The sequence below is a fragment of the Bufo gargarizans genome, chromosome 6 (assembly GCF_014858855.1).
Source record: "Bufo gargarizans isolate SCDJY-AF-19 chromosome 6, ASM1485885v1, whole genome shotgun sequence".
NCBI classification, from domain to species: Eukaryota; Metazoa; Chordata; class Amphibia; order Anura; family Bufonidae; genus Bufo; species Bufo gargarizans.
The window spans coordinates 218395305-218409501 of record NC_058085.1 but is presented as its reverse complement, the minus strand read 5'-3'; the positions used below and the strand labels follow the sequence as shown (position 1 = coordinate 218409501).

The following is a 14197-nucleotide window of genomic DNA, read 5'->3' as shown; positions in this document are numbered from 1 at the left end:
CGATCTTGGCTCATTACACCCAGGTTTCCTCCATGGTGATTTTCATATGATTTCTTTTATGTTCTTATGGGCTGCTTAGTATAACTGCTTTTATTTTAGTAGTATTCACAGCACCTCTCACCTCATCATCTCACTTATATGTTTACTGTTTAATGCCTCATTTGCTGTCCCTGTACTGTTTTCGGGGCAAAGTACTTCTATGCTGGAATAGAAGTACGGACCTGAACTGGTCCTACATCGGGAAAATGAATTCCCAAGTTTCCTCTTTCAGCAGAGGTTCGTTCATACTAAGTTTATTCTATGTTCTGACGTTATCTCCTTTACCTTCTAGCTCCTTCCCATCCCCCCTCAAAGGCATTTCATCTGCATTATTGTCACCACCAACCTCCATACCAGACAACAGATATGGAATCGAACCAGGCATCCGTTGGCATCTCCTCCCCACCCCCTTACAAAACTGCTTCTTTGGCGCCTTAACCTCCACCACCATCTCCACTGGGCATCGGAAACGGAGTTGTACCAGGCATCCGTCGATACGTAAGTTCTCCCCTTGCTCTCCCCAAATATCATCATGGCTGACATTCATATAGCATCATACAATGTTAAAGGGCTTAAAGACCCATGTAAGAGAGGTCAGATCCTACACTATTTACACAAGGAAAAATCCAAAGTTATAATGCTACAGGAGACGCATTTTAAAAATAATAAGATCCCAAATCTCTCCAGGTCATATTACAACCAATGGTTTCATAGTTCCTCCCCACACTCGAACAGACTTGGTACTAGCATAGGCTTTCATTAACAACTAGATTTTAGCATGACCGACACACTAACGGACCCGAACGGCCGCTTTATCTTAGTAAAAGGTACCATTAACTCCCAATTATATACCTTTGCAAATTTTTATGCACCCAATGAGGCCCAGAAAAGCTGGTTTGAAGAGACGTGGCAAAAATTTGAAGACTTCAGGGAAGGCATAGTATTCCTAGCTGGGGATTTTAACGTCGCCCTCAATCCTCTGCTTGACACCTCATCAGGAAAATCCTCTGTACCTTATAAAACCCTCAACTGTATACAGAAACTTATACATGGAAGTAACCTTATAGATGTTTGGAGAGCGAACAACCCTAAAGAAAAAGATTATACCTTTTTCTCGGCCCCTCATAACTCCTACCACAGGATTGACTATATCCTAGTGCCTTTATCACAAATACACCTGTGTACCCAAACGCATATTGGCAACATAGTTCACTCTGATCATGCCCCAATCTTCATTACCTGGAAACTATCTGATACCCGTCCTAAAACTTTTATTTGGAGGCTAAATGAGACCTTATTAGATGACACACGAGTCATTGAAAAGATAAAGGGAAAGTTGTCAGAGTACTTTAAGGTGAATGCGTCAGATGAAGTATCCCCGCATGTAATCTGGGAAGCACATAAAGCCGTAATTAGGGGAGAATTTATCTCCACAGCTTCACATATTAATAGGCTAAGACGCGCCAAAATCGCTGAGCTCTATGATAAATTATCTGAGTTAGAAACTGCTCACAAACGGTCCCGCTCTGAACATCACTTAATAGAACTGGCAGCAACTAGAGACGAATTAAAAGGACTCCTGAACAAACAATCAGCTAAACTTTATTTGGCCCTAAAACAAAAGTTCTTCGCCCATGGTAATAAACCTACCAAATTTATGTTAGCCCTAATAAGACAACGTAAAAGGAAATCCAGGATAGCGATTATCCGAAATGAGAAAAAGGAACTAGTGGAAGATGATTTGGAAATAGCAAACGCCTTCCATGATTTTTATTCGGCGCTTTATAACATAGATAAATCAGATTCCGAAAACACCCGCCTAGAGAAGGCAGCCCGAACTGCTACCTTTTTGGACAGCCTTTCACTTCCTTCTTTGTCCCCTACGCAGGCCTCTGAGCTATGCACTCCAATTTCTCCCTCGGAGATTTCAGCCACCTTAAAACAAATGGCAAAAGGTAAGGCCCCAGGTCCGGACGGCCTCCCTTTGTTATATTATACCTCTTTTAAGGACACGCTAATGCCACACTTACTCAACTCATTTAATACTGCCCTCTCAGGTAAGGCGTTTTTACCGCAAGCGGTGAATGCCCATGTCACCCTAATCCCGAAGCCACAGAAGGATCCCAGCCTTTGCTCTAGCTATCGACCCGTTTCTTTGTTGAATCTGGACATAAAGATTTATGCAAGAATTCTAGCTAACAGGATTAAACCATTACTGCAAGATCTGGTGCATCCAGACCAAACTGGGTTTGTACCCAACCGAGAAAGTAAAGACAGTACTTACAAAGTACTCAACACCATAGCCTTGGCGAAGAGATCAGGGACTCCCTTAGTGGTTCTGGGAACAGACGCAGAGAAAGCTTTTGATCGGGTGGCATGGGCATTCATTAAAAACGTCCTGACCAAGTTTGGTTTTCCCAAATGTTTTATCTCCGCAATTTTCTCAATGTACGGCGCACCTAGTGCAAACTTAAAGATAAATGACACTCTTTCTCACCCGTTTCAAATTAATAATGGGACCAGACAGGGATGCCCTCTCTCTCCAATTCTATTTATTCTCACAATAGAACCACTTTTACAGTTCATCAGACAATCAAAAGAAATAAGGGGGTTAGTATGTGGAGACTTAGAGATTAAACAAGCGGCCTATGCCGATGACCTTTTGCTACTAGTATCTAATCCCCTACGAGCATTTCCGGCTATCATTAAAGTTTTCACAGAAAGATAAACCTCCCGAAGTCCGAGGCTATGAACATAAACCTCCCGCACAATCTCTTAAAAAAGCTTAAAACAAATTCCCCCTTTGAATGGTCACAATCCCATGTAAAGTTTCTGGGCATAAACATAACACCTGACCTAGCTAAATTATATGATGCCAACTTTCCGCCTTTGCTCAAAACAATTCCTGACACTTTAAATTCATGGTCTCCCTCTTTCATTTCCTGGCTAGGTAGGCGCAATATTTTTAACTCCCTTATAGTACCTAAAGTCACCTACTTACTGCAAGTTCTACCGATAAAACTACCCAGTAGTTTTTTCAATTCCTTTAGAAGAATCTGTTCTTCCTACATTTGGGGTAACAAGAAACCTAGAATTTCTAACAAGATTTTATTGCTACCTTTTGTTAAAGGAGGGATAGGTTTCCCTTCCATCACAAGATACCACAGAGCGGTTCATATAAATAGGATCATTGATCTACTGAGACAGCCTAAACACAAGCTCTGGATCCCACTAGAGGAGAAACTGATAGGTCTCCCGATCAGGCCTCTATTGATGTCTGATACTAGTAGAGTTATGTCCCGGAGCATGGATAACCCATTTATTTCAACCACTCTGTCAATCTGGAACGCCCCAGAGGTAAGAAGAAGTTGTATGTCCTTCCCTTCCCCCCTCATGACCATTAGGGATTGCCTCAGCCTAAATACGGATTGCTTTAAAATTCTGCCTACACAAATACGAGACTCAACACTCCCTATTGAGGAACTCTTAGACAGTGATGGCACCTTTATAAATGTTACAAACGTAATAAAGAAGTTCCAGTTACCCAATCTAAATCAGATACAATATGCTTGTCTGAAAAACTCTGAGCCCCACTATTAAGAAAATAAGATCAGACGCATCATTATCATGGTTCGAAAAACTAGTCTCACAAACTCGCTATCCTACTAAAATAATTTCCACTGTCTCTAAGAACCTGCTATTACTAGAATCCCCCCCCCCCTCCTTATATTTCTTAAAGGAATGGGAAAGGGACTTAAATGTAAAATTCTCAGCAGAGGATAACAAGATATTGTTGAACGCACCCAGACTGTCTTCTAGATGTGTCACAATACAAGAAAATGCATATAAAGTACTCACCAGGTGGTACTTAACCCCTGTAAGACTGAGCCTGATGTATAGCAGTTCTTCTGACAGATGCTGGAGATGTTTGGTAGAGAAAGGATCCTTCCTACACATTTGGTGGGCATGCCCATATATTCAGACGTATTGGGATAAAATCTTTAAGTTAATTAGAGTCATACTGGGACTAAGTATAGTCTCTCTCCCGACTTGCCCTAAGACTGCCCTTCTGTCCCTTTTAACGCATACCTTAGATAACCCCAAAAAAGCACTTCTGAGCATCCTACTGGCCGCAGCCAGACTTCTAATCGCTCACAACTGGAAGTCAACTCATACACCGTCAATATCACAGTGGAAAAGTAAAGTAGAAGCTTTAGCTAGACTAGAGGAGTTGTCACACTGGGAAACACGCTCGCATCATAAATACCTGAAAATCTGGTCTCCCTGGAGAGATCATACTGATTACATCACCACTCAACAGATTACTGAACTTGATACTCCCTCTCTGTAGTCCCCGCTCATGAGGTTCCACCTCACAATTACCCTAAGCTCAGTGCGTTACCTTTGGTGGGATGCTTGACACCAACTTCTTACGCAGTGTCGACGAGATGCCTGGTCACTCCAGATAGCCCACAGATTACTAGTTTTATACTACAACCCGCAGGTTCAGTCTTCTGCCTTCATATCGGTGGTAAATGAATGCCACCCCGCCACGTCCCCCCCCCCCTCCCCCCCCCCTTCCTAGTTAACTGTTCAGTTTATTTTTTCTTTTTCTCCCAATTTCATTTATAGTTTCCTTTTGATTATTCTCTTCCTTTCTGGTTTTACTTCACTTGATATTATTATTCTTATTGTCAGAAGCCTACGTACTGTCCGCTCGGCTCCTTGCACCATCCGGGCAAGGGCTTTCTTTGAAATAAAAAGGGATGTTGGTCTCGCGCGTCCCAGTTCAGGAAAGACTGTTTGACATAGCCTTGATTTATTGGACGAAGTGATGCTAGCAGAGCAGGTTGTAATGGTTAACTTATCAATAATGACTGTTTTATGCATTTTAGTATGCTCTATCTGCCTTAGTCGGCCAGGCTGTGTTCTAATGTATCAAATTGTGCCTTTGTCCAATTGCTGTAAACCTTCTGTGCGGACTTACTAGTATACCTTTGCAGAATCTGCCTGTCTGCAATATTGTTTGTTCACCCCCATTTCTGTGATAAAATCAATAAAAAGAATTTAAAAAGAAAGAAAAAGTTGATTTTGATTGGAGGGGTGGGAACCACATTAAAAAAAAATTCAAGAACTGAATCTAGGCATATTTTCTAATTCAACACTCTCCTACCAGCAGGATTAAATGCTGAGTTGGAGTTGTATTGCTTTCTTTAGGGTGGTGGGGCCCCTCACCGATGGGGGACCCGCAGGTTAGTACCTATGCGGGCCTCCCCTCGGTGGGTGACCTCACTTCCCTATTTACTCTACTTCACATAACCAAAGAAGGCGATTTATTCAGACAAGTTGAAGTATTTATAATTTTACGACTTTTAAACTGTATTATTGGTACCAACTTTACCTGTATTAATTTTTTATGCAATAATTTTTTATGCACTCATTTTTAAGACACACAAGAACCCTAATATTGACAGGAAATTGTAAGGAAAATTATCTTGTCTTGATATAGAAAAATGCAATACCACCGCAAGGGTTAAATCCGCTTGAAATAAGTAAAAGCAACAGAGAATAATGATGAGATCATCAAACAGTCCAGTAAAAATTGATGTATTAACCCCTTAAGGACACAGGGCGTACAGGTACGCCCTTGTGCCCTGGTACTTAAGGACACAGGGCGTACATGTACGCCCTGGGCATTTTCGATCACTGCCGTGCGGCTGGCAGTGATCGGAACCCGGTGCCTGCTCAAATCATTGAGCAGGCACCTAGGCTAAATGCGCGGGGGGGTCCCGTGACCCCCCCATGTCGGCGATCGCGGCAAACCGCAGGTCAATTCAGACCTGCGGTTTGCTGCGATTTCTGCAGTTTCTGATCCCCGCGGTCCCTGACTGCGGGGATCAGAAACTTTTGCATTGGTAAAATATAAATGTATCCCTCCCCCCTGCACCCCTTAGTGATTTTTGCCCGGTGGGAGGTGCAGGGGGAGGGTTGCGGGCGGTGCGGGAGGCGGGCGGTGCGGTAGGCGGGATCGCGATCCCCCGCCCGCCTCCCATTGCGTAATCGTTGGCGTCTAGTGGGTTATACCAGGGTGCCAGCACATTGCTGGCACCCTGGTATAAATGGCTGACATCGGTGATGCGATGTCAGCCGTTTAACCCTTTCCATACAGCGGTCCGTACGGACCGCTGTATGGAAAAGGTTAACAGTAAGAGGGAGCTCCCTCCCTCTCCGATCGGGGGGCTGCTGTGCCTTTGCAGTCCCCCGAATGGAGAGGGAGAGCGCTCCCAGGCAGCCCCCCCAGAGCCCCGTCCTTACCCTTCCCCGTCTGCGCAGTTCTGGCCACTACTGAGCAGACGGGGAAGGTTCCCATGGCAACAGGACGCCTGCTCAGGCGTCCTGCTGTCCATGGTGCTGAACAGATCTGTGCTGAAAGCATAGATCTGTTCAGTGTAAGTAAAATATAGTACAGTGCAATATATATTGTACTGTACTGTATTATGCAGACATCAGACCCACTGGATCTTCAAGAACCAAGTGGGTCTGGGTCAAAAAAAAAGTGAAAAAAGTGAAAAATAAAGTAAAAATCAAAAAACACATTTATCACTGATTAAAAATGAAAAAAATAAAATTCCCTACACATGTTTGGTATCGCCGCGTCCGTAACGACCTGATCTATAAAACGGTCATGTTACTTTACCCGAACGGTGAACGCCATAAAAATAAAAAATTAAAAACTATGATGAAATTGGAATTTTGCCCACCTTACTTCCCAAAAAAGGTAATAAAAGTGATCAAAAAAGTCGCATCTACGCCAAAATTGTAACAATCAAACCGTTATCTCATCCCGCAAAAATCATACCCTACCCAAGATAATCGCCCAAAAACTGAAAAAGTTATGGCTCTTAGACTATGGAAACACTAAAACATGATTTATTTTGTTTCAAAAATGAAATCATTGTGTAAAACTTACATAAAAAAAAAAAAAGTATACATATTAGGTATCGCCGCGTCCGTATTGACCGGCTCTATAAAAATATCACTAACCCCTCAGATGACCACCGTAAAAAAATTAAAATAAAAACGGTGTAAAAAAAGCAATTTTTTGTCATCTTCCGTCACAAAAAGTGTAATAGCAAGCAATCAAAAAGTCATGTGCACCCCAAAATAGTGCCAATCAAACCGTCATCTCATCCCACAAAAAATGAGACCCTACTTAAGATAATCGCCCAAAAATTAAAAAAAAACTATGGCTCTTAGACTATGGAGACACTAAAACATTTTTTTTGTTTTAAAAATGAAATTATTGTGTAAAATGTACATAAATAAAAAAAATTGTATACATATTGGGTATCACCGCGTCCGTGACAACCTGCTCTTTAAAATTACGTCATGATCTAACTTGTCAGATGAATGGTGTAAATAACAAAAAAAAAAAACGGTGCCAAAAAAGCAATTTCTTGTTACCTTGCCGCACAAAAAGTGTAATATAGAGCAACCAAAAATCATATGTACCCTAAACTTGTACCAAAAAAAATGCCACCCTATCCCGTAGTTTCTAAAATGGGGTCACTTTTTGGGAGTTTCTACTCTAGGGGTGCATCAGGGGGCTTCAAATGGGACATGGTGTAAAAAAAAACAGTCCAGCAAAATCTGCCTTCCAAAAACCGTATGGCATTCCTTTCCTTCTGTGCCCTGCCGTGTGCCCGTACAGCGGTTTACGACCACATATGGGGTGTTTCTGTAAACTACAGAATCAGGGCCATAAATAACGAGTTTTGTTTGGCTGTTAACCCTTGCTTTGTAACTGGAAAAAAAATATTAAAATGGAAAATCTGCCAAAAAAGTGAAATTTTGAAATTGTATCTCTATTTTCCATTAAATCTTGTGCAACACCTAAAGGGTTAACAAAGTTTGTAAAATCAGTTTTGTATACCTTGAGGGGTGTAGTTTCTTAGATGGGGTCACTTTTATGGAGTTTCTACTCTAGGGGTGCATCAGGGGGGCTTCAAATGGGACATGGTGTCAAAAAAACTGTCCAGCAAAACATGCCTTCCAAAAACCAAACGGCGCACCTTTCACTCTACGCCCCGCTGTGTGGCCGTACAGTAGTTTACGGCCACATATGGCGTGTTTCTGTAAACGGCAGAGTCAGGGCAATAAAGATACAGTCTTGTTTGGCTGTTAACCCTTGCTTTGTTAGTGGAAAAAATGGGTTAAAATGGAAAATTAGGCAAAAAAATGAAATTCTCAAATTTCATCCCCATTTGCCAATAACTCTTGTGCAACACCTAAAGGGTTAACAAAGTTTGTAAAATCAGTTTTGAATACCTTGAGGGGTGTAGTTTCTTAGATGGGGTCACTTTTATGGAGTTTCTACTCTAGGGGTGCATCAGCGGGCTTCAAATGGGACATGGTGTCAAAAAACCAGTCCAGCAAAACCTGCCTTCCAAAAACCAAACGGCGCACCTTTCACTCTACGCCCCGCTGTGTGGCCGTACAGTAGTTTACGGCCACATATGGGGTGTTTCTGTAAACGGCAGAGTCAGGGCAATAAAGATACAGTCTTGTTTGGCTGTTAACCCTTGCTTTGTTAGTGGAAAAAATTGGTTAAAATGGAAAATTAGGCAATAAAATGAAATTCTCAAATTTCATCCCCATTTGCCAATGACTCTTGTGCAACACCTAAAGGGTTAACAAAGTTTGTAAAATCAGTTTTGAATACCTTGAGGGGTGTAGTTTATAGAATGGGGTCATTTTTGGGTGGTTTCTATTATGTAAGCCTCGCAAAGTGACTTCAGAGCTGTAGTGGTCCCTAAAAATTGGGTTTTTGTAAATTTCTGAAAAATTTCAAGATTTGCTTCTAAACTTCTAAGCCTTGTAACATCCCCAAAAAATAAAATATCATTCCCAAAATAATTCAAACATGAAGTAGACATATGGGGAATGTAAAGTCATCACAATTTTTAAGGGTATTACTATGTATTACAGAAGTAGAGAAACTGAAACTTTGAAATTTGCTAATTTTTCCCAATTTTTGGTAAATTTGACATTTTTTTATGCAAAAAAAATAATTTTTTTTAACTTTATTTTACCAGTGTCATCAAGTACAATATGTGACGAAAAAACAATCTCAGAATGGCCTGGATAAGTCAAAGCGTTTTAAAGTTATCATCACTTAAAGTGACACTGGTCAGATTTTCAAAAAATGGCCTGGTCCTAAGGTGTAAAAAGGCTGTGTCCCTAAGGGGTTAAATCATATGTTCCATACATTTTACGTTACCCTCTGCCTGTTAATTTTAGCGATTGTTCAAAAAAAATATGTAGAGAATAACAATACTGGCAAAAAAACGCTGAAAAATTACCTGTATGGGCACATGCAGTAAAAGGCAACTTTATTTGCAAGGGTTAAAATTATTTGGAACAAGAGGTTGATACAAATCGATACTCCCTGTATGGTCTATTGACTCCAAATTGGATAAAATATACAACACGATTGAATACGGGGGTAGACAAACATACATCCATTTAATGCCATGTTATATAAAGAAAGTCGCATGGAGAATATTATGATTGTTTGTTTGTTTTTTTCACAAAAAAAACGCAGGAATAACGTAAGTCTGCTGCAAGATAGCTAGTGATAGTAAATAATGATGAATGTGTTTATCTATGCATAGTCTATGAATCGCACTCAACCTTTCAATTTTTACATCGCAACTATAGATATAAATATGGTTGCTACAATGGTATTATGAGTATCCAGAAAACTCCACTTCATAATTTGAATATACCTGAATCAATTCACATCTGGACAATTGGATATAAAAGACGACCAGTCACATGGGAACACTAGCCACTGAGGAAGGAGTCGTAGCCATCTCCGAAACGCGTTTGGTGAAAGAGGATCCCATGAGACTGAGCATACAGCCGGAATATTGAAGCGCTTCAAACCAACTGTAAGGAGAGGGATCGGTATCAAAAATAATTGGCAGGAGAAATCAAAGACTGATTGCCGGAGTAAAAACTAGTCTGCCACTTGACTCGAGCACCTGGCAGCAATTTCTACTTACAAACTTTCAACTACGGCACTCCTGCAATTGATCACTGAAGATCCCTGGATCCACACTCAGGAAGCTACACCGCTGCCTGCAAGCGGAAAACACGTGGGACGCCACACTAAACCACAACACAGCCGGCATAACCGTGAGTAGACAAATTAATGCCGAATCAATGCATGCATAGAAAGTGAACCAAACAAAAGAAACACAAGTGATAAAACTACTTACCCTCATTTGATTACATCAAAAGTATTCTGGGAACTTTGCTCCGCATGTTCTGAGAAATCAGACTTGCTATATGAGCATTATACTACGGACAAATACACAGTTGAAGGATCCTTCCTTTTAGGACTACTCGATTCAGTATGTGGTTGTGTGTATTTTAGCAATCTTATTTATTTATTTTATATGTGACGTTACAGCATGCGAATATTTAATTGAATTTTATGTGTTGTTATACACAAATGTTTGAATAAATTTATATCAAATCTCCTATGTGTATCCAATTGTAGGTGTGCCCTACTATTTTTTTCATATATTACAAAAAGTATACATATTAGGTATTGCCACATCCGTAACAACCTGCTCTATAAAAATATCACATGACTTAACCACTCAGGTGAACATGGTAAAAAAAAACTGTGTTAAAAAGCAATTTTTTTGTCACCTTGCATCACAAAAAGTGTAATAGCAAGCGATCAAAAAGTCATAAGCACCCCAAAATCATACCACTCAAACCGTCATCTCATCCCGCAAAAATTATTTCCTACCTAAGACAATCGTCCATAAAAAATAAATAAAACTATGGCTCTCAGACTATGGAGACACTAAAACATGATTTTCTTTTTGTTTCAAAAATTATATTGTGTAAACCTTAAATAAAATAAAAAAGTATACATATTAGGTATTGCCACGTCCATAACGATCTGCTCTATAAACCACATGACCTAACCCCTCATTTGAACACCATAAACAAATTAAGTAAAAAGTGTCAAAAAAAGGCATTGTTTGTCACCTTACATCACAACAAGTGTAATACCAACTGATCAAAGTCTTATGAACCCTAAAATAGTACTAATCAAACCGTCATCTCATACCGCAAAAAATTAGACCTTACCTAAGACAATCGCCCAAAAAAATAAAAAACTATGGCTCTCAGAATATGCAGACACTAAAACATGAAACAAACAACCAAAAGGAGTATACATATGTTAGTCGCATCCATAACAACCTGCTTTATAAAAATACCACATGATCAGATGAACATTGTAAATAAATAAAAAAATAAAAACTGTGGCAAAACAGCTATTTTTTGTTACCTTGCCTAACAAAAAGTGTAATATAGAACAACCAAAAATCATACCATAAAATAGTACCAACAAAACTATCGCCTTATCCCGTAATTTCCAAAATGGGATCACATTTTTGGAGTTTCTACTACAGGGAAGCTGTCTTACATTTAGAACTGGCAGAGTATCTGCCCAAGTTATTTAGAGACCGGTGCCTCTTCATAACTTCAGCGGATCCACTGCCAGCTTAGAGGTTTATTAAGACCGGCGTCTAAAACGCCGGTCTTAATAAATGTGCCCTTGAGTCTTTTAGAACTCTGTTGGGTTGTTATGCATCTGTATACCTCTTTTTTATTCTTTATTTTATTGTTTTATAGAGAGTAGCAATAACCAATAAAGGAAAACAATATTCAGTTCAAAGTTAGTAAAGGGGTTTTGCAAAGTTTAAAAGTTGTACCCTATGCATAGGATAGGGGATAACCAGCTGATCTCTGGGGGATCTGACCGCTGGGATCCCCACCGATCATGAGATCAGTGGCCCCATTCCGTTCTGGGGCCCCATTTCGTTCGGTGGAGCGTTGGGTGATGCATGTACACTGCTGCTCCATTAATTCTCTATGGGACCGCCGGAAATGTCTGACTACAGTGCTCGGTTATTTCCAAAGCTCTCATAGAGAATGAGCAGTAGTGCGCATGTATAATCTGCCTTTTCACCAGAAAAGGGCAACAAGACCCCCGTTTTTTCGTGATCGGTGGGGATCCCATCGTTCAGACCCCCAGTGATCTGCTAGTTATCCCCTATTTTTTAACTTGGCACAAACCCTTTAATTGTACAGTGCACTGCATGAGAAATTGCAGCTGAGAGTCCAGATAGTTTTTTATTTATTACATGATTGCTGATGATATTTGCGATTGTGTTTTTCTCAGATATGTGGCACAGTATGAGCTGGATGGACCTTGCTCAGATATAGAGACCCTGCTCAAAAAGATTGCCATTAAGTTAGGAAAGACGCAGAGAGTGAAGGCCATAACTGGTGTTGGTGAGTATTCCTAACACAGCTTGTATGGTTGGCTAGATGAGGCCTGTTTGCATCCAATATTAACACTGACTATGCTTGAATAATATAAAAAAAAATTACTTAAAAAGCTTATATGAATTATATTCATGTTTTCTAGCAATGTATATAAATAAACATAAATATACCTGATAAGCCACATTTTAACCCCTTTCACCTTCCTGACAGAGCCTATTTTTGAAAATCTGACATGTGTCACTTTATGTGGTAATAACTTTGGAATGCTTTTACCGTATATACTCGATTATAAGCCGACCCGAGTATAAGCCGAGGCCCCTAATTTTACCCAAAAAAATGGGAAAAATTAGTGACTCGAGTATAAGACTAGGGTGGGAAATGCAGCTATAATGCAGAGTGTATGTGTATATAATGCACACACTCTACATTATATACACACATCTGCAAGAGGGTGACTCAGATTGATGGGAGTCTGACTCTGACTCCCTGTATTTAATGCAGAGTGTGTGCATTATATACACACACACTCTGCATTAAATACAGGGAGCCATCCACAGATCTCCCCCCTAAACAGTGCCATCCACAGATCCCCCCTAAACAGTGCCATCCACAGATTCCCCCCTCCCCTAAACAGTGCCAGGATGGCACTGTTTAGGGGAGGGGGATCTGTCGATGGCACTGTAGGGGGATCTGTGGATGGCACTGCCATCCACAGATCCCCCTACAGTGCCATCCACAGATCCCCCTCCCCGATGCTCACAGCAGTATATTTATAAAGTATAAAGTATAAGCAGTATATTTATCAGTATTCTTTATCAGTATTCTTTGGATATCTTACTTTATCGTTGCTCCGGTAATAGCAGGCAGTGCGGGGAGCGGCGCTCACTCACTGACGTCACACGCCTGCTCCCACTAGGCGGCGCAGGCGCGTGACGTCAGTGAGTGAGCGCCGCCCCCCGCACTGCCTGCTATTACCGGAGCAAAGACAAAGTAAGATAGACTCGAGTATAAGACGAGGGGGCTTTTTGAGCACAAAAATATGTGCCCAAAAACTCGTCTTATACTAGAGTATATACGGTACTTATCCAAGCAATCCGGTTTTAGGCTTTGATCTGCACTCTGCAGATCAGAGAGCCTGAAATCAGGCACTAGCTGCTCCATGCCCTGCTTTGTGTATCCAGATTTGTGCCCGCCTGTCCAATTTATGCCCACCCTGCCTCAGACTGTGCCCCTGTTGGCTCGAACTGTGCCCGCCTGTGTCCCCTCCCCTCATCTGTGTCCCCTGGTGTGTCCCCTTGCTGTATCTGAGGGTGGTGGCTCTGTTCCTGAACAATCAGCAGCTAGTGTCAGCTGTATGCTGACACTAAAAATTAGCAAATCGAAGTTGACAAAGTGGAATTCGTTCCAAATTTCTGGAAAAATGTTATTTGTCCCGAAGTTGAATTTCCTCGCGCTACGTGGTAACGAATCACATTTTTTTCTGCTACACACTTACTACTACACACATGTACTACTATTGCACTTGTTAGAACGAAGAAGTAAGAATCCTGGGAACGAGGGAGCACCCATAATGCCGTGCAGACAGCTATTCAGGCCAGCCACTGGGATGTCACAGGCCTATAAAAAGCTTCCTCCTGCCCAGTCTCCCCAATTTTACAGTGAACTTAGTGCAGGGAGAGACAATACAGGCACTAAAAATTTTCAAGGGTCTCTAGGACCATCTGTGGCCCTTATTCCTCACTGACTGATTATTAAAACTTATACTTTTATTATATCACAT

General features: G+C 41.0%; 1 protein-coding gene across 2 annotated transcripts in view; it reads left to right on the top strand.

Annotated features, from left to right (window-relative positions):
• The window catches only part of MTG1 (mitochondrial ribosome associated GTPase 1), a 356260-nt gene that overhangs the window by 322734 nt on the left and 19329 nt on the right, over positions 1 to 14197 (top strand). For both annotated transcript variants that reach the window (XM_044296242.1, XM_044296244.1), the window contains exon 10: positions 12311 to 12423. In XM_044296242.1, the coding sequence (XP_044152177.1) occupies positions 12311 to 12423 (113 nt within the window). The remainder of the gene's footprint in view (positions 1 to 12310; positions 12424 to 14197) is intronic.